The sequence below is a fragment of the Chenopodium quinoa genome, unplaced genomic scaffold, assembly GCF_001683475.1.
Source record: "Chenopodium quinoa cultivar QQ74 unplaced genomic scaffold, ASM168347v1, whole genome shotgun sequence".
In the NCBI taxonomy this organism is placed as follows: domain Eukaryota; kingdom Viridiplantae; phylum Streptophyta; class Magnoliopsida; order Caryophyllales; family Amaranthaceae; genus Chenopodium; species Chenopodium quinoa.
The window spans coordinates 2,961,726-2,985,336 of record NW_018744080.1 but is presented as its reverse complement, the minus strand read 5'-3'; the positions used below and the strand labels follow the sequence as shown (position 1 = coordinate 2,985,336).

General features: G+C 34.5%; 5 protein-coding genes across 5 annotated transcripts; 4 read left to right on the top strand and 1 right to left on the bottom strand.

The window, feature by feature from the left end:
• Positions 1-2,925: 2,925 nt before the first annotated feature.
• Positions 2,926-4,970, top strand: LOC110691496. Its single transcript, XM_021868433.1, has 2 exons — positions 2,926-3,723; positions 4,028-4,970. Exon 2 carries the CDS (start codon positions 4,029-4,031, stop codon positions 4,968-4,970), a length of 942 nt encoding a protein of 313 aa, XP_021724125.1. The 5' UTR covers positions 2,926-3,723; position 4,028.
• Positions 4,971-5,119: 149 nt separating this feature from the next.
• Positions 5,120-7,002, top strand: LOC110691368. The gene is made up of 4 exons (XM_021868286.1): positions 5,120-5,975; positions 6,061-6,204; positions 6,369-6,865; positions 6,999-7,002. Exons 1-4 carry the CDS (start codon positions 5,142-5,144, stop codon positions 7,000-7,002), a joined length of 1,479 nt encoding a protein of 492 aa, XP_021723978.1. The 5' UTR covers positions 5,120-5,141.
• Positions 7,003-10,981: 3,979 nt separating this feature from the next.
• LOC110691494 (leucine-rich repeat receptor-like tyrosine-protein kinase PXC3) lies at positions 10,982-14,933 on the top strand. Its single transcript, XM_021868430.1, has 2 exons — positions 10,982-14,325; positions 14,444-14,933. The coding sequence occupies exons 1-2, from the start codon at positions 11,964-11,966 to the stop codon at positions 14,767-14,769; spliced, it is 2,688 nt and encodes an 895-aa protein (XP_021724122.1). The 5' UTR covers positions 10,982-11,963; the 3' UTR covers positions 14,770-14,933.
• A 401-nt stretch (positions 14,934-15,334) lies between these two features.
• LOC110691495 lies at positions 15,335-17,981 on the bottom strand. The gene is made up of 3 exons (XM_021868432.1): positions 17,821-17,981; positions 15,782-15,882; positions 15,335-15,681 (listed from the first exon to the last, which is right to left on the bottom strand). The coding sequence occupies exons 2-3, from the start codon at positions 15,873-15,875 to the stop codon at positions 15,536-15,538; spliced, it is 240 nt and encodes a 79-aa protein (XP_021724124.1). The 5' UTR covers positions 15,876-15,882; positions 17,821-17,981; the 3' UTR covers positions 15,335-15,535.
• A 1,701-nt stretch (positions 17,982-19,682) lies between these two features.
• LOC110691651 (pathogenesis-related protein PR-1 type-like) lies at positions 19,683-20,839 on the top strand. Its single transcript, XM_021868603.1, has one exon. It carries the CDS (start codon positions 20,164-20,166, stop codon positions 20,653-20,655), a length of 492 nt encoding a protein of 163 aa, XP_021724295.1. The 5' UTR covers positions 19,683-20,163; the 3' UTR covers positions 20,656-20,839.
• The last annotated feature ends 2,772 nt before the right edge of the window (positions 20,840-23,611 follow it).

Here is a 23,611-nt window from a genome sequence, read left to right as displayed (position 1 = left end):
CTGATTATTATTATTATGGTCCGATCCATTAAATTATTAGTAATGTCTTATTAAGAGAAAACAAGCAAACAAACTATATATCTAGTTTTTTTTTTTTTTTTTTTTTTTTTTTTTTTTTTAAACAAGTTCAAAATTTCCTTAATCTACCTTTTTTCTTGAAAAAAAATCTAACCATACCTTAATCTTCCTTGCCACAAGGTAAATTGAATTATTGAAATACTTCCTCCTAGGGTTGTACACAGTTTGGTCTGGACCGTAACCAAACCAGACCAAGCCGTATTTTAGCGGTTTGGTTTGGTTTACGGTTTAGAAAAATACGGTTTGGTTTCGATTTTTTAGGAAGTACGGTTTGCGGTTTGGTTTGGTTTTTCAAAAATTATAAACCAAACCAAACCGTAAACCAGTAAACCGCATTTTAATATTTATATAATTTCTAAATAAATTAAAAAAGTTATTGCTGCGTATATATTATTAAAAAAAACAAAAAAAAACATGAAAAATCATTAGAAGACTATACGGTCAGTATACTACTATACTTTATACTCATTCTCAAATAGTTATTATATATTATGTATTATTTTTATTATGTGTTATTGTGTTATCACTTAGCACTTGATTAGTTGGTTGCTATTTTTATTAAAACTTTGTAGTATAATTGAATTCCTTTGGGCTAATTATTTGAACTTTATTATAAATTTATTAATATTTGACAATTTTTAGGAAAAAAATGTCGTCTCATCATAAATCGCAAACCAAACCGCACCAAACCGCATTATTACCAGAATAAATGGGCAATAGTTAGGAGAGGTGCGCCAGCAGCGAGCAAAAGCAGGGTTATTAGATACCTCAGGAAAGCCCGGCCAGAACCACACGTGCAAGTTTCCCTGCATGTGGCTCATCCGCACCGACCATCCAATGGACCATGGACTAAACGGCCACTGCCTAAAAGGACTATGTCCAGGGGACCGCCCCCCCCCCCCCCCACAAGGTACATCTCGCGCCTATGGGCCGCTATAACTATCCTTCTCTATCTTTACTCACAGAGACGTTGGTCGACGTCACTTTGTCAGCCTCCGAAAACCTTTTCAACGGTTTGGTTTGGTTTGGTTTCAATACTAATATGGTTTGGTTTGGTTTGGAAAATTGACCAAACCGTATTTTGCGGTTTGGTTTGGTTTGGTTTAGACTCAAATCGCACCAAACCAGACCATGTTCACCCCTACTTCCTCCATTCTTTTATTATTGCACCACTTGCCTTTTTAGGAAGTTTCACAAATATTATTTGTGTTCACACTACAAATACCCAACATACCCTTGTTTTTTCACACTTACTTTTTTGTTTATCAATAAGTCACATGGACAATTTTGTATTTTTACCTTCCTCTTTCTTACTTTTTTCCACTGCCAAAATATTTGCACCAAATCCCTATGGTGCAATAATAAAAAACGGAGGAAGTATAAAATATAATAATTACATACCTATCCTTTTCGCATAAAAATATCAATTTATTAAGAAAAAAACTACGTACAAATGTACAATGCAAGCTATATAAATAAAGTCTATAAAAATGGCATTCATGTTTAAAAATTATTCACAAGATCATCTCATTAGTATTTGACAAGAATGTGGTTGTTTTTATATATAAATATTGACATTCTGTACCTCTTGTGTGACCAACCAAACAATAACATGATTTTGTTTCAACCAAAGTCAAAAGTTATAGGCGATGTGATTCTAGTTTGTCTACTAATTTACTAATTAAACAATACAAAAAAAATAAAATTGTACGGATTATTTTACTATATTATATAGATCTCTACCTTGCATATATTGATATATAGTTGCATGCCTTCACACTTTTACTCTTTCTTATTTTCTTTTTATTATTAATTTATTTTCTTTTTATTTTAATAATTTTGGTGGGGTCGAGTTGGGTATTGGTTTCAGAAAAGAGAACAATGGAAGATAATAGTCAATCAAATGATGAAGAAAGCAAAGATTGGGTAGCTCTTAAAATGTTATTAATGAGTCAAATTATTGCCAATGTCATGTGTTATGGGTAACATCATTAGTAACAGATTTTATTTAACGTTCCCATAATCATAAACCGCAGTCAAGCCAAAAGGGATGGATCTTATATAGTTCTTTTTTTTTTTGAAAGGAATCTTATATAGTTCTTATATTAATAAAATAAAATTAAATTAGGGTTAGTCACCTAATTTCCTTTTCTATAGTTTAATTAACTAGAATATATTCTATACTTTTGTCTAGTTAAAAATTAAAATATCTTGCTCATCTTCATGTTTATTGAATAAAGAATTAAAGGGGATAAATATTCCTTCATATCCAAATAATGATTTTTTTTTATAAACCAAATAATGGTTCTAATGTAGATGAACCTTATTGTAAAACTTTGCATATATGCATGCACTTGATGCTATCTATATTTAGTTAAAAACCTTTAGTAAGTCAAAATCTCACTTCGTAATTGTTTTCTTTAGCATGAAGCACCTGTATAATTTTTCTAGATCTAAAAATGTTATTTAAAAGCCAAATTTGAAGGTTATATCCAGGGGCGGACCTTTGTTGAGACGGGACGGGGTCCGGCCCCCCTTAATTTTTCTAAGCTATTGGTTTTAAGTAATATAATCTCTAATAATTACACTTAAAATGTTATGATATAGTGGTTAAGTATTGTTATTTTTGAGCAAAAGGTTGGAGGATCAAACCTTGGCCCCCCAAACTTTTTGGCCCAAAATCCGTCATTGGTTATATCATACACGAAATTGAATCAATTTTGAAAATTTCATAACGAACCGGTGTCAAAAACTCACAAGATCGCAGTGAACGTATCTTGGAGACATATAATGTTGTTTGAAAACTATTGGACCATCATCAGGTTACATGAATACTTGTGGTGTCTGAGTGAATGAGAGAAAGTGTATACGTAAATGATTTAATTGAGAGTTTCAAGAAAAAGTGGATGGTTCGAACCACATAAATTGCCTACCCGGATAAAGAGGTCTATAGGTAATACCAGTGGCGAATCCAGGATTTTCGAACTTATGAGTCACCATCAATAATTGATCACTTGTTTCAATCCAAAAATTATATAAAAAAAAATTATATTTCACTAAATTGATTTCAATCCAAAAATAGGATATAAAAATACATACTATAAAACTATTACATTAAACTAACTTTATGATTTTTAGGGTATTTTCATTTTTACCACCTTCAAATAATGACTTTGTCAAATTTACCACCTCAAAAAAAAAACATTTACTTTACCACCTCATAAAAAAATTAAAGATCAGTTTTACCACCTCATCTGAGCTCAGGTGACGGAAAACGCTTGTGGGGCCCAGTTAACTGTCACTTCCCTCCAATTTAATTCTTTTAAAATCGATTTCCCTCTGTCTCCTCCTTTTCTCACCTTCCACCTTCCATAATCAATGTCTCACCAAATTTCTCACTTCCTCATCAATTTTGGTCTCTCTTTCCTTTGATTTTTCTTGATTCTCACTGTAACTGCTTCTCTCTCCTTTGAATTTTCTCTTTCTCTCTGTAAAAACTGAAACCCTAGATCAATTTAGGTGGTTGAAATCGAGCTGGAACCACAAAATTGCAACACATCAGCTTCTCTTGTCATCTTCCACGGGGTGAGGGGACCAAAAGCTTGGTAATTTGCTGACAGAAATCGAGATTCCTGACTACAAGAGGTACTTTAAACCCTTTATTAGTACATTTCGTTGGATTTATGGTTGTCAATTGGGGTAAAGTATGCCTTTTTGGGGAATCTGTGAATTAAAGTATTATAAACCCTAATTATGAGAATCTTTGACTGAATTAGAGTGTGCATTTGTTAAATAATTAGTTAATTAGATGTACTTGGTTACTGTTAATTTAGTGCATAGTCAATGTGAATTGCTTTTACTTGCTGTAATTGGTGAATTGGTTTTTGTTGTTTACTGTAATTACTGAAATTGGTTATTGTTGTGTGTGCTTTTGTTGGTGTTGTTACAGAATGGACACAGTGAACTTAAAAATTACAGTAGGGGGTGCCTTTATACCTTCTTTAGCTGGTAAAAATAGGAGGGTGTTAACTTGGGATGGTGGGTGGGTTTATTGGATGAGAAAGGTGGAAAAAAATAAGATAGATGTACACTTTTTGAGGCAAGCAGCTATACATGGGTTTGTGTATGTGAATGTGAAGGTTCCTAGGGGGTTTAGTTGCTGGTATAAACAAAAGGGCAAGTCTTGGGTGAATGGTAAAAGGGAGCTTGTTGATGGTGAGGTGAATGGTTTCCTAGAGTCGGTGAACAAAGAGGGGGCATGTGAGATGTATGTTACCAGTCATGAGCCAATTGAAGGGACTAACAAAACACCCTTCAAATGTATATCTGGGAATGAGCTAACCCCTGCACAAAGGAAGGAACTGAAAAAGAGGTTTGGTGGGCCTAAAGTATACAAACCCAGCCCAGAACTTAGTAAGCCCACTGAAGAAGAGCCATTTAGGAGAAGCCCTAGGTTAAAAGGCATTGTTATACATGACAGAGAGGCTGAGGAGAGGCTTCCTAGGGCAGAGAAAGTGAATGCTAATACACATAAAGGGAAGGGTAAACTCACTGCTCCAGATAAGGGTAAGGCTAAGGTTGGGGATGAGACTGGAAATTTTGCTAATTTAGTGAGAAAAATAAAAGAAAGAGTGAGGAGCTTAAGGGATGACAGTGATGTGTTTAGTGATGAGGATGGTGATACAGAGTCTTCTGATTCTGAGTTGAGTGATTTTGAGTTAGAAGTTGATGAGGGAGAGGAGGACTTATACTCTGATGATGATGAACAGTGGTTGAAGAAAAATGTAGACCATATTAACAGTGAGGTGAAAGGCAGTTTGAGGGGAGTTACTGAAGGAGGGGATCAAAGTGATGATGAGGACATAGGGTTTGACATAGAAAGAAATCTATAGAAAATTGAAGTGAGGGTTGAAGAGGAGGCAACTTGTGATTCTGATGAGCTAAAGAGTGTGGAAGGTGATTCAGATGATGATCAGGGTAGTGTTACTTGGTTTAACCCTGAGACAGACTTTGAAAGGGCTATCAAATTTGTAGTTGGTCAAAGGTTCAGTGATGTGCAAACAATGAGAAAAGCTTTGAGACAACATGCAATTGAAAATAGGTATGAGTATTACCTTCTTCACAATGATTCAAAGAGGCTAACAGCATATTGCAAAAGGAAATGCAAGTGTGTGTATAACAAGAACAGTTGTAGGATAGTGAAGTGTACATGTAGTAAGGGTGTTAGGTGTAGGTTCAAGTTTTATGCAACAAGGCTTGTGAAATCAGAGGCTTGGCAAATTAAGACACTAAGGCTGAAGCATAGGTGTGTTAGGAGTAAAATGAACAACAAGGTGACAGCAGAGTTCCTTGCTGACAGGTACTTGGAGGAGTTCAGGGGCAACCCCAGATGGAAGATTAAACAGATTCAGGACAGGGCCTTGAATGACTTGGGGATCAAAATTACATACTCCAAGGCTTGGTTGGCTAGAAGCAGGGCAAAGCTTATAATATATGGCTCTTCATCAGAGCAATACTCAAAGGTTTGGGACTATGGGAAGGCACTGCTGAAATGGAACCCAGGGAGTGAGTGTAATGTGGTGGTGGATGATATTAATCAAATTGAAAGACCAATTTTTATGAGGATGTTTGTGTGCTTAGCTGCACTTAGGGATGGATTCATTTCTGGTTGCAGACCAGTAATTGGGGTGGATGGGTGCCATCTAAAAGGGGCATACCCTGGGCAGATCTTGGTTGCAGTTGGAAAAGATGGCAATAATTCCATCTTCCCAATTGCTTGGGCAACTGCAGAGATTGAGAACAAGGACAACTGGTGCTGGTTTCTGGAGAGCTTGCTCAAGGCACTTTGTGTGTATGACCAAGGAGATGGCTTGACTTTTATGTCTGACAGACAGAAAGTAAGTGGGTTGTGTTTGTGTTTAAATTACTTTGCTTTATTTGAATTTTCTGTACACTAACTTGTTAGTTTTGCCTTGTGTGTAGGGTCTCATAGAAGCATTTGCAGATGTGGCCCCCAAAGCTGAGCTCAGATTTTGTGTGAGGCATATTTGGTCAAATTTCAAACTGAAATTTCATGGTGCAACTTTCAAGGAATTGTTCTGGGCTGCTGCTAGGGCAAGCACTCTGGTAAGCTTCTATTTAGGTTCTTTTATGTCAGTTTTATGGTGAACTATAATGTATGCTAGGAACATTTAGTTTTGCACATATTTACATGTCTTTCTATTTTGTGAAAACTGTATGCCATGTGTCTATGTTGTGTTGAATGGTTGTCATGTGTGTGGTTGTATCAGTTTGAGTTTGAAGTTGCTATGGAAAGTATCAATTTTTTGGATGAAGAAGCATACCAGTGGTTGTCAAACATTGACCCCCAGCACTGGTCAAGGCATGCTTTCTCTACAAACTGCAAGTCTAACATGTTGTTAAACAACATGTGTGAGACATTTAATGCAGTGATTAGAGATGCCAGAGACAAGCCTATTCTAACTCAAATGGAATGGCTTAGAAGATATATGATGAAGAGGAGTAATGACAAATGGGAGGCAGTAAAGTCTTGGGAAGGTTTACTAACCCCATTTGTCAACAAAGTCTTTGATGGGTTGGAGAAGTATGCCATGACATGTGAGGTTACAGCTTCAAGGGATGAAATTTATGAGGTGAAATACAAGGATGATCAGTGCATTGTGGATATGCAAGAGAGAAAATGCACTTGTTATAGATGGGAGTTGACAGGAATACCTTGTGTCCATGCATTTGCTTGCATAATGGACAAAAGGGATGATCCTGAGTTGTATGTGCACCCACATTACTATAGGGTGACATACTTGGCTGCATATGAGAACCCAATACAGCCAATGCCTGGCCCTAAGAATTGGGAAAAGGTCAAGCTCAGACAGCCTTTGCCACCTATGCTGAAAGTGCAGCTAGGAAGATCTAAGGCAAATAAGAGAAAGCTTGAACCAGGGGAGGGCACTTCTGCAGCACCTGAGGGCAAGAAGCCAAAGGTGATGAAACAATGCAAGAACTGTGGTGGGTTTGGCCACTTTGCCAAAACATGCAAGGCTGAAGCAGCACCAGAACAGCCTAACCCACCTGCAACAAATCCAAAGGGTGGGAGGCCACAGATGCAGACTCCTTGGCTTAAGGAACAGAGAAAGAAAAGTGAAGAGAAAGCAGCAAGACAGGTATTTTGTGTATTTTGTGACTTGAGTGTATTTAGTGGCTTTGTTTCTGAGTCTTGTCATACTGTGATTGCAGGCTGCACTGAAGTTGCCACAATATAAGCCTCCAACAACAGCACAGGCTGGGTCAAGTAATGCTGCATCTGCAACTGCTGTGTCAAGCCAGCCTGCAACAAGAACAGAGCCTTTGCCAACTCAGCCTGTTACCAGGAGCAACAGGAGCCTGAGTCAGCCCACAAGAGTGCCAACAACTACTCCTCCCAAAGTCAAAATACAGACCAGGTCCAAGCTTCATGTAATGACAAGCAAGAAGGACAAGGATCTCAATCAACTGTGACCCTAGGTCTACTCATTAGTATTTTGTAATAGACAACCAAGTTTATTTGGTAGTTGAACAATGATAGTTGAACAATGATTTTGCACAAAGGTGCCTTAACTTTTGTCTCAGCCAATGTAAAACAATTTCAAACATTGTGTTGCAAGTACTAATACGAATTGTGATATGTTTCTACCAAAAAGTTCCATTTCTCATTGATTTTGTTAAAAGTAGTACAAGAAATGTCATCCCAACATCCACACATAATAATTCAACAAAACACAACATAAGTTGGGGATTTTTTTTGTTTCTAAGCATTCCTAAATGAACCTAAGATCTAAAATACATACCCAGTACCAAACCAAAACAACAAAACACAACAATAGCATGTACTGTGAGCATTTTCTTTGTTGTTGCATTGCTGCCATGCACTTCCTTGATCATCTTCTTCCTATCTGTGCTAAGAGCTTTGCATTTCATCTTCAAGCTGTCAATCTCATTGAGCAAGCACCTCCTTTGTCCACTAACATCATCAACTTCCCTCTTCATGTCATTCAGCTCTCCCTTCATTAGTTTCTTGTCCAGCAGCAAGTTGTTAATCACCTCTGTTTGCCAAGGTGTTCCATCTGGTTGATCCACCCACTCAAAAGCTTTACACCCCCTTGACTCAGTCACAGGATCATAGAATTTGCAGGTCCTAAACTTGCGTCCTGGGTTCTCCCTAGTCCAAGCAGTCAGCCTAGACATTGGAACTCCACATTGGCATTTTTTCTCCTTTGAGGGTGACATGCTAACTGAAGACATTCCCTTCTGAAATTCAGTAAGAACAAGAATGAAATTAATTGTATTTGAACACAATCACCATAATATAACCCTAATTTCAGTAGCCAATTCACATAACAAAAACCCCCAATCTAATTTAATCTTACATGAACCCTAAGTATTTTAATTCAAATTGGGGTTTAATTGACCTCACAAAACGCCCAATTTCAATTACTCTTAGCAAATGCAACATAATCACGCAACGAATTGCCAAAAAATTACAATAGAAATCACGAAAATTGCTAGAGAATTAACGACAATGGCTTACCTATTTGATGCTTGTTGTCGAGGAGTTCAATTGATTGTTTGATAATTAGAGGGTTTGGGATTGTTAAGGTTGCCCAAAAATACTGATTTGTGAAGAAAATCGCAAAAATTAATCTCCAATGTGCAAGAATTTGGTGTACAAATGAAGAACTAGGTTTAAATAAAAGGGAAATCGAGAGAAATTTGGGAAAAAATCAAAAACTAGCCGTTATGCTGGGCCCCACAAGCGTTTTCCGTCACCTGAGCTCAGATGAGGTGGTAAAACTGATGTTTAATTTTTTTATGAGGTGGTAAAGTAAATGTTTTTTTTTGGAGGTGGTAAATTCGACAAAGTCATTATTTGAAGGTGGTAAAAATGAAAAAACCCGATTTTTTACTTAAAAACAAGAATTATTTTTTTTTTTAAAAAAAGATAACTTAAGAGACCGGTTATTAAATATAAGAGACTGGTTATTAAATATAACAGGTCTCTTTAATGAAATATGAAAGTTGCGCAAAAAATTATTCTAATTCAATGGCCGACAAAAAGAGTCATGTTATCTAGATAACAGGTCTCTAATGATGTGGTGGCAATAGCAGCAACAAAGAGACCACCTATCTGATATTTTAATAGGAGGTCTATTTGATATTTAAAAACTAACAGTGGGCTAATCTCAAATAGAAGCAACAAAGAGACCCCCTATCTGTAATAGGCGGTCTCTTAGTGTTTTTTTTTTTTTTTTTTTTTTTTTTTTTTTTTTTTTTGTGTGTGTGTGTGTGTGCGCGCGCGCGTGCTGGTGAGTCACGTGACTCACTGTGCACCTTAACAGATCCGCCCCTGGGTAATACCTCTACTTGTTTTTTTTTTTAACTTTTTTAATTGTGTCCCTAAAAGTAAAAAAATTGTCTAAAACTAAAGACTATAAACCATGCTTTCGGACCAGTTTTGAAGGTTTTGAGACCTAGTATTGAAGTATTTCAAGATGATAGGGGAATGCATATTGAGGTCATATAATATTTTTTGGAGCCATATATGATCACTAATCGATTATATAAAAAAAAATCCTATGATGACTTTGAGTTGATTCAGGAGGTGTGTGTATTAAAACTAAACGCCTAAATTGATTATTTTGAGGCAAAATGGATGATTCAAACCACCCAAATAGTATATTGAGCTTTCATGGGGTCCATTGAAATCATCTCGATGTCCTTCTCCTTTTCTTCTCTTGGGGAATTAGTGAAGGAAGCTGTAGCGTTGCTGAAGCGGGTTTAGAGGTTCTCGACTACGCAAGATATTGGGCCTCGTGCGGCAGCTCATATTTTCACTAGGGTAGGCTTTTGCTATAGCTAAAGGAGTGGGGCCCAAATTGTATTTCGGCTCCCCACCAATTTCTTTTAAATTGATTGACTTTGTAGGTTTTTTGATATTATATAATAATAATAATAATTATAAATGAAAATTGTAACAATTAGATGCCTTATAGTTATAATCCGTGTTTTTAGCCTAATATTGGCCAAAAAAAAAAAAAAAACCAAAATTGAAGTGAATGTTTTTTTTTTTTTTTTTTTTTTGACTTTAAACAAGATAGAGGAAGAATCCATCCCAATCTACAAATAGTTTGTTCAGTTCTAGAATCTAAGTTTGCTTAAATTTTCCTAAATATGATCGACACAAGACATGAATTGATTAATAGGTGTGGAGCCTACTGTTGCAATATTTTAGACATATAACATCAAAACCAGGTTAAAATAATACATTCTTTTTACCTATATTTTCCTTAACCTTAATTTGACCTAACTATATTTTTCTTGAATAAAAAGCAAAAATAAGGTAAGGAATAACTACTTAACATAAAAAATAAAAAAAAATAAATAAATAAAAAAGTCTAAAGTCACTCATATAAGTCATAACACATTTGTTTATTTATTTTAAATAGTAAAAGAGAATTTGTAACTTTTTTTTTCCTTAAAATGAATCCTGACCTCAACAACATGTAAATGATGTTCTCTAAAAAAAATAAAATAAATAATGTAATACAATTTAGGTAAAAATTATAATAGGGTTACCGAATTTATTTTGTTAAGAGTTACCCGAGTTATTTACTCAGACGTCATTCAAGTTACTCGGTCAGGAGTTATTTGAGGGGTTCGGACAAGAGTTACTCGATGGGTACTCGATCAGGGGTTACTCGAGTTACTCGGTTCGGGGTTACTCGAGGGGTTATTCGGTCATGAGTTACTCGAGTTACTTAGTTTGGAATTACTCAAGTTACTCAGTTAGGGATTACTCGAGCTACTCGGTTATGAGTTATTTAAGGAGTTCGGTCAGGGTTTACTTAAATAAATCGATCAGGGATTACTTGAGGGTTCGATCAGGGATTACTTAGGGTACGCTCACCTATTTTTAAAGATCATGTCAACTCACAAGAGCGTATCAAATACTAGTATTAAAAAAATGAAGGGAGTAATGGCAAAGAAAACGAAGCCTAATCAATGCTAAGGTTGCCCGCCCCTAACAAAAAAACCAATGAACGCCCGTCTGGAACAAGAAGTGACAGTGAGCGTAGGACAAAGGGAAAACACCTGGTCCGTGAAATTAGTGAATACAGTAACTCTGTAATCTTGTATGCTTCTTTCATTCTTTCAACTTTCACCTTCTTTCTTCTTCCCTTTTCCCTCCTTTCTTTACCATAAAGTTACACTACATTTCATTACATTACCTGTTTTGGTCCTTTGCAATCAATGTGTCTCTTTCCTTTTATTTCATTTCATTACCAACAAAAAACAAATTAAATTAAACCGCCCTTTTATGTTACTATTGCCCCAATTTCTCCTTTGATTTTGCTTTCTTCAAAAGTTCCACTTTCAGCTTTCCTTTTTTCAAACACACATATGTGCACATTTTCACTTTCAGCTCTACTTTAATGGGGTTTTTTCAAAATTAGTTTTTTTTTTTTTTCCTTTCATAATTTGGAAAATTTCTTTCATGGGGTTCTCCAAAAATGAGAATTTCATCTGGGTTTTTGATTTTTTTGCATTTGGATTAAGTTTGCTGTTCTGAGTATTCAGTTTCATAGCCACATTGTGTATTAAAATGAAATTTTTTCATTGAATGTTTTGCAACTTTTCACTGAATTTTTCCATTTGTTATTTGTTCTTACATGGGTTCCTCCAAAAAATGAAAATTTCCATCTGGGTTTTTGATAATTTTGTATTAGATTTTGTTTGATTTTCTGGGTGTTTCATTTCATACCCACATTGTACTTTCTAATTCTGGAAAGTTAACTGAATTTTGAGAGCAAAAGCACAGAAAGAGAGAAAAAATGTGCTCATTTCAAAGAGAAAACACAAAATTTGAGAAAATTCCAAGATTTTTTTCCTCAATTTTGCTTATTGTTGGGTTTCTAACAATAGTAAGGTCTGAACTCCCTGATCAAACTACAATGTTTGCACTAAATGAAGAAATTGGGGTACAAGGTTGGGGTGTTAATAGTTCAGATTATTGCAATTGGAGAGGTATTGTTTGTAGTTCAAATCAAACTGTTGAAGTTCTTGATCTTTCTAGCCGTTGGCTTAGAGGTAATGTCACTCTAATCTCTGACCTCAAAGCATTGAAATGGTTAGACCTGTCAAATAACTATTTTTCTGGGCCAATTCCTACTGTTTTTGGTAGTTTAGCTGAGCTTGAGTTTCTTGATTTGTCTACTAATAAATTTGTGGGTTCAATTCCTATTGAGTTTGGAAAACTTCAGAATCTTAAAGCATTGAACCTTTCTTACAATATTCTTGTTGGTGGGATACCTGATGAACTTGCAGCATTAGTAGAATTGCAGGATTTTCAGGTATCTGGTAACAAGTTGAATGGTTCAATTCCGAAATGGGTTGGAAATTTAACTAATCTTAGAGTTTTTGCTGCTTATGAGAACGATTTGGGTGGTGAAATTCCTGACAGTTTGGGTTCGGTGTCTGAACTCGAGTTGTTAAACCTTCACTCGAATTCGCTTGATGGGTCTATACCAGAGGGGCTGTTTGCTAAGGGGAAGTTGGAGTTTTTAGTGCTTACTCAGAACAGGTTGACAGGAACAATTCCTGAATTGATTGGGAGCTGTGATAACCTTTCGAGCATTCGAGTTGGGAACAATAATCTTATAGGCAGTATTCCAAAATCTGTTGGGAATTTAACTAGCCTTACATATTTTGAGGCTAACAACAATAATCTTTCAGGGGAGATTGTTGTGGAATTTGCTCGTTGCTCGAACCTCACTCTCTTGAACTTGGCCTCGAATGGGTTTACTGGCATCATTCCTCCTGAACTAGGGCAGCTCAGTAATCTGCAGGAATTGATAGTTTCAGAAAATAGCCTGTTTGGAGATATACCGGAGTCCATTCTTCGTAACAGAAATCTTAACAAGCTCGATCTTAGCAACAACAAATTCAATGGCACCATACCTGCTGACTTATGCAACACCTCTAGATTGCAATTCTTGCTGTTAAGTCAAAATTCTATGAGAGGAGAAATACCACATGAGATTGGGAATTGTGTTAAATTACTGGATTTGCAGCTGGCCACTAATTATCTAACTGGCACAATTCCTCCTGATATTGGTCGCCTGAAAAATTTGCAGATATCGCTGAATTTGAGCTTCAATCATCTCCATGGACCTCTACCACCGGAGTTAGGGAAGCTCGACAAGTTGGTTTCATTAGATGTGTCCAACAATCGACTGTCTGGATCAATACCTTCAGCACTCAAAGGCATGCTAAGTTTGATAGAAGTTAATTTCTCGAACAATTTGTTCACTGGCCCTATACCTGCTTTTGTACCATTTCAGAAAAGCTTAAATTCTAGCTTCTCAGGAAATAAGGCTCTATGTGGTCAGCCATTGAGTTTATCTTGTGACAATGGAGGTGATCAGGATAACTATACTCACAAGATATCTTACAGGATCGTATTAGCTGTTATTGGTTCTGGTTTGGCAGTCTTCATTTCTGTCGCTGTGGTGGTTCTGCTGTTCATGATGAGAGAGAAACAAGAAAATTCGGCCAAAGACATAGGCATTGTGGATGATAGTGCTACTAGCAAACCACTGATAACTGCAGGCAATATCTTTGTTGAAAATTTCAGGCAAGCTATAGATTTTGATGCTGTTGTTAAGGCAACTTTCAAGGACACAAACAAGCTTAGCAGCGGGACTTTTAGCACAGTTTACAAGGCGACCATGCCCTCAGGGATCATTCTCTTGGTAAGAAGTCTTAAATCGGTGGACAAGACCATAATTCACCACCAGAACAAGATGATAAGGGAGCTTGAAAGGTTGGGAAGACTAAACCATGATCATCTGATGAGACCCCTCGGTTTTGTAATTTATGAGGATGTTGCCCTTTTGCTGCATGAATACATGAGCAATGGAACCTTGTTCCAACTTCTTCATGAGAATACAAAGAAACCTGAGTATGAACCCGACTGGCTTACTAGGCTCTCCATTGCTATTGGAATAGCTGAAGGGTTGGCATTTCTTCACAGTGTTGCTGTTATTCACCTTGATATCTCTTCTGGTAATATACTTTTAGATGCAAACATGAGTCCTCGAGTTGCTGAGATCGAGATTTCAAAGCTTCTTGATCCATCCAGAGGAACTGCAAGTATCAGTGCAGTTGCCGGCTCATTTGGTTATATTCCCCCAGGTCTGTTCTGACATTCAAAATTTATTTTCTATCTTTAATCCGTGTTGTCAGTGTATTAATAATATTATGAGCATCTTTAATGCTAACTTGCTGAAGAAACTCTTGCTTTGGTGACCAGAATATGCATACACCATGCAAGTTACTGCACCAGGAAATGTGTACAGCTATGGTGTTATCTTGCTTGAAATTCTTACAACACATCTACCAGTTGAGGAGGCATTTGGCGAGGGAGCAGATTTGGTGAAGTGGGTACAAAGTGCTCCGATGAGGGGGGAAACTCCGGAGCAGATACTCGATGCAAGGCTTAGCACAGTTTCATTTGCTTGGAGAAAAGAAATGCTTGCAGCTTTGAAGGTTGCATTGCAGTGCACAGATACCACGCCCGCCAAAAGACCTAAGATGAAAAAAGTTATTGAAATGCTTCAAGAGGTTAAGGAGAAATAGATTTGGTCTATGCAAATGCAATCAAGCAAAGATTGATTATGAGATGTGATTTTAAAGCATTAGCTTGAATTATCACATAATATCACTAGTTTTTGGCAGGAATGAGTTTTATTTTGCCATTCTGTATAATCCACTTCATAATTGTATGATTAAATTCCCAAAAAGAAGTTTGTTGTAGTGAGGCCTTGATTTAGATTTTACAATCTTCTAGCATTGGGTCTAGATCGAAATCAACGAGGTGGGACGTATGCAGCTCCTTACATTGAACTGCATACATACTGTCCTTGAGAAACCTTAGATTTGAGACAGTTCTGTATTCCAGTATAATGCAACCTCAGACTGCATCCTGGCAACGATATCGCAATATTTTGGCTAAGAGTACATCCAGAGACCAAAATTTGTTACTTTTAAATGTACTAGTGGTATTATGTCCATTTCCATGGACTGAATGTCAATGTTCTTCAACTTCTTAATAAATATGGCCGATATCAAAATGGTTTACTAAAGATCAATTGGTAACAACCTCTCTATTGTCGTACGGGTAAGTCACATAAATCCATCCCTCTTACTCTGTAGTAGTCTGTAGTATTCACTGAATCACTGATCCTCGATTAATAGTTAACCACATACAAGCAAACCAAAGACTGCACTATATTATTCTTACATACAAGATACAACAATCTTATCAGTAACTCATTGCAAACCTACACATGAAGATAAGAAACCATTAAAGAGATTAATTGATACAACAGCAAAGACACTATATCTAGGAATCTTTGGGTTTGACGACGAAATTCTGGCGACTGATGGGGTTCATGACCACCGGAGGGCCAGCCGTGCGAGGCCATTTCTGAAACTTCTTGTCAGTTTCTTCCCACCACTCTTTGTTAGAAACAGTCATTGGAGTTGTGCCTGGTTCACTATGCAGTACAATTAGTATTTCGCAAATTGTAAAAAGAAAGAGAATACTGAGCCAAGATCATTAGAGTTGAGTAAAGATTGTTCAACTTGCCTCCGAAAATCTTCTTGTCAGCTGCAAGATAAAAAAACGCATATGAAACACCAAACGATCCTAAGAGTGATGCGACTATATACTTGGCAGACATATTCAAGCTGCAAAACAGAAATTAATAGGTTCATTACACATAATAATCATGAGGCACATTCTAAAGGATAATGATGATTATATCATCATTATCATTATTAGTTACTTCATATTGTTTAGTACATGTAAAACCCTTGATTTACTCCTTAATTTTATAGTCAAAGTATATACCTTGTAATTAACTAACGACCTAACGTACCTAGTCACATATTCTCTTTTCTCATAACTCTATCATGGTTACACTATCAAAACCTTTGTTGATGCCGACAAATGATGGTGACCATATCAAACTTTCTTCTCGGAAAGCTTCAAACCAAAATCACACTTTTTGCTCTTTGGCAACCCGTATTTCATATACCAAAAGATGCCATTATTAATATTATTTTTTTCTCCAAACCCCTTGCACAGAGAAACAAACCTTTTTCGATATCCCGATCCCGTAGTCTACCTACCATGTGTTACCATATACGAAATTCTCTCCAAAACCATTATGGAAAAACATAACATTCTGTTCTAAACCACCATCACCACCATTATAATTTTCTATCTCACCTTCAATGGTGGTGAAGGAACCTCTATATTTTTTTCCCTCCCATTTGTTGCAAGCATATGCTAGCAAATTTCTTTATTTAATTTTTTTTTAATATTTACAATCAATGGTTCATGTGTTTAAAAACCGTGAAAAACACCCATTAAACAACTTCTTATAATCTCTCTCTATATATATACTATCCTTTTACTTCTTCACGCAACTCCTCCATCCAAAAAAAAAAGCTTCTTTAATACACTTCCTTTTCTTTTTCTAAAAAACCTTCTAATGCTCCACTCACCACTTCAATTCCTACATTGAACAAGATTTGAGATGTTATATCCAAAATCGACAACTCGTTCCGAATGTCGTCTTGCCGAGTATAAAGGATAAAGATGATTATATCATCATTATCATTATTAGTTATTGTTTAGTATATGTAAATCCCTTGATTTACTCCTTAATTTTGATAGTCAAATTATATCCCTTGTAATTAGATAAGGTACCTAGTCACATATTGTATCTAGTCATAGTTTGGTAGGTTCAATGTACTATATTTACTCGTGTATATTCATCAATATAATTAAGCTTTCCAACATTCTCTTTTCTCATAACTCTATTCCAATTAGAAAAATAACACAAATTTGTTTTACACAATTTATATTGATTGAAAAGGAAAGTCATTATACTCTCATCCACAAGTAAATTCTACCCACATTCCATCATCCAACATAGAAAATACTTTCTTGTTACCTCTGCTTTATATAGTGGGTTTGTTTTCATACGTTTATTTCCAGTCCAGCCAGTCTATGAGAACATACCCTAAAACTCTCACTATGTGCTTCTAAACAATAACTTGACTACATCAGAACGACGTCTACTATGTGCTTCTAAACAATAACTTGACTTCTAAACAATAACAGTATCTTATATGAGTTACATCTCCGATGGTAGTAACTAGGAACTTGCTTGCAAAATATTAAAAATGACTTGACCATTGAAGTTAAAATAGAACATTAGCCAAGATGCCATAGTCTCTATACCACGAAAACATATGATATAAGTTTTATTGAAAAATTTTTAGTGGTCGATTAAAATATGATTATTATAATGTTAATGATTATGCAGTTCATGATTGACCACTCCAATCTAGTAAGGTTCTGAAACTACATAATCATGATTAGCCACTTAACTAGAGTAGTTAATTATGATTAATTGGAGTGGTTAATCTTAAAGACAATCCCAAAAATCAAACTTCATACATGATTAGTTGCTAACTTTTTCCTACAATTTCATTCCAAATACTAAATGGTGATCTAATTAAAAGGAACAAAAACAAATAGAAATTGAGCTAAATTATAGAAAAGATAGTTGAATGATAAATTGCAGCAATAGTAAAAACATAAAAAATACGTACCCAGAAATGAAAGACCGGAGAAAGAAGCCTAGAACCTTTGATAGTAATTGAAATCCTAGCTTTTAATAAACTCTGTAAGCTGAATGAAATTGAAAAATCCCAAATATCAAAGTTGTTGCTTTTAATTTTGTGCATGATGTACAGTAAAGCGGTCCCACAAATATAATCCACAACCACAAAAGTGTAAATTTAACAAGCAGCAGACCACACATGTCACGCACCTGGGTCGATTTCATTTGACACTTTTAAATTAGATGTCTATTTTCCCTGATCTCTCGAATACTATGAGAAGAGTATATTTACAAATTTTTTGTATGTGGCTGGCTATATGGTGATATGGTGTGATATGAGTTATTTGTAGAGTGTTACTTGTAATTTGGTGTTACTTATAGGGTGAACTGGTTTTGGTCAGAGTGTTACTGATTTTAGTCAGGGGGTTACTTGTAGGTGTTATTTGTATTCTATGGTTAGTTGTATGGTCTTATTGGTTACGTTCAGGTGTTACTGATTTGGTCTGGGGGTTTGGTCTGGGGTTACTTATAGGGGTTACTCAAAATACAAGTAACATCTACAAGTAACTCCAAAATACAAGTAACACCTACAAGTAACCTTTGACAAAACCAGTTACACTATACATGTAACCCGTGCCGTACCATGTGGCCTACTACACTGAAAAACCTCTGTTATAAATTTATTTTAGAGATAAATTTGGATAAAATAATAAATTTATAATTAGTGATTGCCCCGGATGATTTTGTTTTTTTAAGTTAAATTGTAGTACAGAGTAATTTTTATTGCATAATATGGATTAATAAAAATTAGACATTGTAATGTACTTCGTAATAAATAATTACTTGATATTTAAGAATCATAGCCTTTATTTCCAAAAGAAAAAAAAGAATGATAGCCTAAAACTCTTAAAAGTTTAGGAAAATAAATGGTTGCATTAATTCTATTCATTCCTTCCCTTTCTATAATAATACTTGGAAATAATACTACTCCCTTCGTTCATTTATATGATGATTGTTAGGTCTGTTCCCATTTACTTAATTTCAGTTCATTTCGGTTCAGTTCAGCTCCAATCAGTTCAGTTCAGCTCCAATCATCAGTTCAGTTCAGCTCCAATTATCAGTTCAGTTCAGTTTAGCTCTTAATTTCTCTCTCTCATAAAATATTCATTTCAACTCAGTTTAGTTCAGCTCCAGTCAGTTTAGTTCAGTTCAACTCTAATCAGTTCAGCTCATTTCAATTCAATTCAGTTCAGTTCAGCTCAATTCAGTAAATGTGAACATGCCCTTAGCGATAAATTTACTAACATTTAAATCTTTATCTTATTTTATTTATTATTGAGTATATTAGCAATTTTGGCAGCTTTATAGTATTAGAATAGCAAATGAGTATTGCTTTGTAGTAGAGGGATTAATATATTGTATACATACACGGGGCGTTTGGCAATAGGGATAGGAATGGTGAGAATAAGAAGATAGGATAAGGATAAGGAATTACTAGGTGGGATAAGGATAAAATTATGATATCCATTGTTTGTAATGAGTTGGGAATTAAATTGGGATAAGTAGCAAATTTACTTAACTATCCTTACTAATTTGTCTCCTCTTCCTTCCCTTTCATTAAGGGCAAATTTGTCTTTCACCTTTTAATTTTTATCCCCAAACCTTATACTTGCCCCCTTGTTACAGAAATAAAGGGATAAGCCCCAAATTAGTCCCCATCCCTTGTTTGTTTGAGGGATTATAAATCCTTATCCCACCAATAATCCCCACAAACAAACATGCTAACATGGTATATAATATTTATACGCGTATTTAATTTTTATAAGATAGATTTTCACCTTTTAAAACAAAACAAAATTCTATTCATAATTTAGCAAGTTTTTTTTAGCAACAAATTAAATTGCAAATTGTGATATTTTTAACTTCAATATCTATGAACTTTGAAATATTTATTTAAGGTGTAATCTGTCGAATTTCTACATTCTAATTTCCAATACATTTTATTTTCAACCAAAGAAGCATTCAATAAAAATTGGATATAAATAGAATATAATATGACCCGTTATTGATTGGTTAAAAGAATAGCACACCTAATTTCTATTAGATACTAAATTTCACATTCCATAAAAAATAAAAAATAAATAAAAAAATAAAAAGCCAATGGACCATACATCCAAAATTTCACAAGACCCTATGTTTAAGCACCATCATTATTATTTTTAACAAAAAAACTAACACAAAACCACCTATATATACATAATTCCCCAAAACTTTTTTTTTTTCATATATTTCATTTCCCCACTCTCCTAGGTTTCAAACTCACCCCAAAACAATGGCTATTTCAAATCTTTCCTTAGCCATTGTTTTGGTAACTGGGCTAACCATGGCTCATATATGTTTGGCCACATCCTTATTTGATTGGAAACTTCAATATCTTGCACCAACCAATGCAGCTCGTCTTGCAGCATTGCAACCCCCTTTAGTTTGGAACGAAACTCTTGCAACCTTTGCTAGATCTTATGCTAAAGAAAGGGCCGTAGATTGCAAATTGCAACACTCAAATAATCCAATATATGGTGAGAACATTGCAATGAGTCCTGGTGAATTAAGCCCAAGTGAAGCCGTGGATTTGTGGGCCGGTGAAAAGCCTAATTATGATTATGGTTCTAATAATTGCAAAGAAATGTGTGGGCATTACACACAAATTGTTTGGAAAGATACACAAAGTGTTGGATGCGCCAAAGAAAGGTGTCAAAATGGAGGCACTTTTATTACTTGCAATTATTATCCACCTGGAAATGTTATAGGAGAAAGACCTTTTTAAACATTTGTTGGTAGGAATATTCTATGTGTTAGGGCCATTTTTTTTGTATAATTCTTCAAATTGGTTAAACATTTTTGTATACATGAATATAAGTGATACGTGTAATGTATTGACACAACATTTCATATTCAGCCTTGCTTTTGAGGCGAAAATATGCAACAACTTAACTTATTTTTTGTTACAATGTTTCGCCATTGTCGGTATAGTCTAATATTGCATAGAACCTTTGATGGTTTAAAAAAATTATTATTGCACTATTTCAACCTTTTGAAGATTAGAAAAAATTGAATAAGTCATTTCATCTAATACCTCCGTTTTTCTCTAAAAAAAAAAAATCTAATACCTAATTTTTTTTTTGAAATAAAATCTAATACCTAATTATGTTCAATAAAATAAAACTTTCCTATTTTAGTAAATTTTTGTGTAAAATTATTTAACTACCCTTATTTTAAAAGATTACAATTAAATCTTAAAAAATATATATATATATATATAACAATTAAAAATAATAAAAAAAAAATGAAAAAAGACTACAATATATGTGGGAAAGGTGCGCACATTACTGATGATGTTGATATATACTAATCACAAATATTTAAAAAAAGCGGGTTTACACTATTTTATTGTGTGGCAAGAAAGAAGAGGAAGAATTTCATTCCCTAAATAATTTCACACGTGACTTTTCCCCAAAATTACTTCTCTCTCCTCATTCTCTTTTATGAACTTTGCTCTAATCAAGGCCATTGCTGAAAGCTTTCTCTCTCTTCAATTTGCTTTTATTTCTCTCTTTAATGCAAATGATTCCATTGCAAGACCCAAACACCTGAACTCCCTGAATTGAGAGTGGGAGCTGGACCTCTAAGAAAGAGATCTTGTCATGGTCGAATTCTGCAAAATAAAGAGATTGATAACAGAAGAGGAGATGACGATCGAAGTTGAAAATTAAGGGTTGATTGAGATGAAGTTGGATGAAATTGGGTGTTTTGATTAAGGAATTCTAGAATTTATAGACGCATTTGAAGTGTACAACTGATTTAATAGGTAATTGTGAGTGAATCTCTGTGATTATCTCAGTCGGAAGTGTCGCCATTGTTGCCGCTCAAGTTCCAGAAGTACAGTCACGCAGACACGCAGTGTTGGAGGCTGCCTAATGGGCGGTGCTCGAACAAGTTTGAATGGGCTTGTTTGAAAATGGCGGTGGTTCAATATTTGTGGGTGAGTTGGGTTTGTTCATAAAAATGGAGGTTCTAATTTTGCTGGGTTTCTTTGATTTTGATTTTGATACTTTTTTTTTTTTTAAGAATTTTGATTTTGATACTCTGTTTTGCATTTGTAGCTTAATTACTTTTGTAAAAAAAAAGGGTCACTTTTGTGATAAAAAGGGTCACTTTTGTAAAATAATGATCATTTTTGTGAAAAAAGAAGTTATTTTTGTGAAAAAAATGGTCACTTTTGTAGAAAAAAAAGGTCACTTTTGTGAAAAAAAGGTCACTTTTGTAAAATAATGATCAGTTTTGTGAAAAAAGAAGTTATTTTTGTGAAAAAGGGTCACTTTTGTAGAAAAAAAAGGTCACTTTTGTGAAAAAAAGGGTCACTTTTGTAAACATATGAGTCACTTTGTAAAAAATAAAGGGTCACTTTTGTAAGAAAAAAGTATCACTTTTAGCAAAATGTTCGATGTACAATAAAATTATTGTAAAGCGGGGGCATGCAAAAGGAATTGTATACTAATTCAGTCGCTCCTCCTATCTGAAGAGACAAAACAAGGTAGTCGAGTGAATAAAACAAAAAACAAAATGAGGGTCATAATTTGGTATTTGTATAGTGTCTAAAAATTGAAAAAAAGATGATATGGAACAACATTTTAAGACGCCCAAAAAATACGAGAATTATATTTAGGGACGGAAGAAGTATTATCTTGTCGTATATGATCTTATTGGTTAACCTTTATTTTATCGTATCTTTATTAACTTTTACTATGTAGTCTAAATTTTTTTTAAAACTTATCAACTAAAATATACAAGTACTTCTGAAGTAAGTTTATCCCTAGTTTTAAGATGAGTCTTTAGACAAGTCTTGAGCAAGATTTTAGCAATAATCTCTATCAAGACTACACATAGTCTTGAGATGAGTTTTGAATTTTAAAACCCATCTTGAGACTATACAAATGGACAAAAATAATTATATTGTCCAATAGTGAGTTGCCAACTCACAATATTAAAATAATTAATAAATATATAAATAAATTAATGTTATAAATATTAATTGGATAAGTAAATCTGGAGTGGGTCTTGAAATAATGTGTGAAATTGGAGAAAGTCTTGTATGAGTCTGAATAATAAAAAAAAAAGTAATTAAAAGTTAGTGGAAATCTGATGTAGCAAAGTCTGAAGTATAAGTCTCGATTTTGGGATAAACTTACACCAAGCCTTTCAACTATAGACAAAGTCTGGAGAACACAGCCTAATTTTAAAGATGAAGTTAATGATTAGTCAAGTATTTTTGATGGAAATCTTGCTTATCATTTGCAGCATTGAAGGTGGTTTAAAATCATAGGAGCACTTGAAAAATAATCATGCATGTGTAACATTTGCATAAATATGAAGTTTCTCAATCCTTTTACATATATTTGAAAAATCTTAAAAATTAAAATTTTGCATGTAAAAAAAAATATTATATATTGGATAGTTACTAAACATATGTTAACAGTTTCAAAAAATAAAAATAAAAATGTTAACAGAATTATATAACAAACTACATTTTTTTTTTTAAAAAAAATTTGCAGTTCAAAAAAAAAAAAATATATATATATATATATATAAAGTGGAAATAAAGGTTAACAAAATAATAGTGTAACAAACTAGATAAATATACAGTTTTTTTAAAAAAAAATTATAATTATACAAAAAGATAAGCTTGGATTGCCACGTGTATAAGGGATTGAGCTACTAATCCG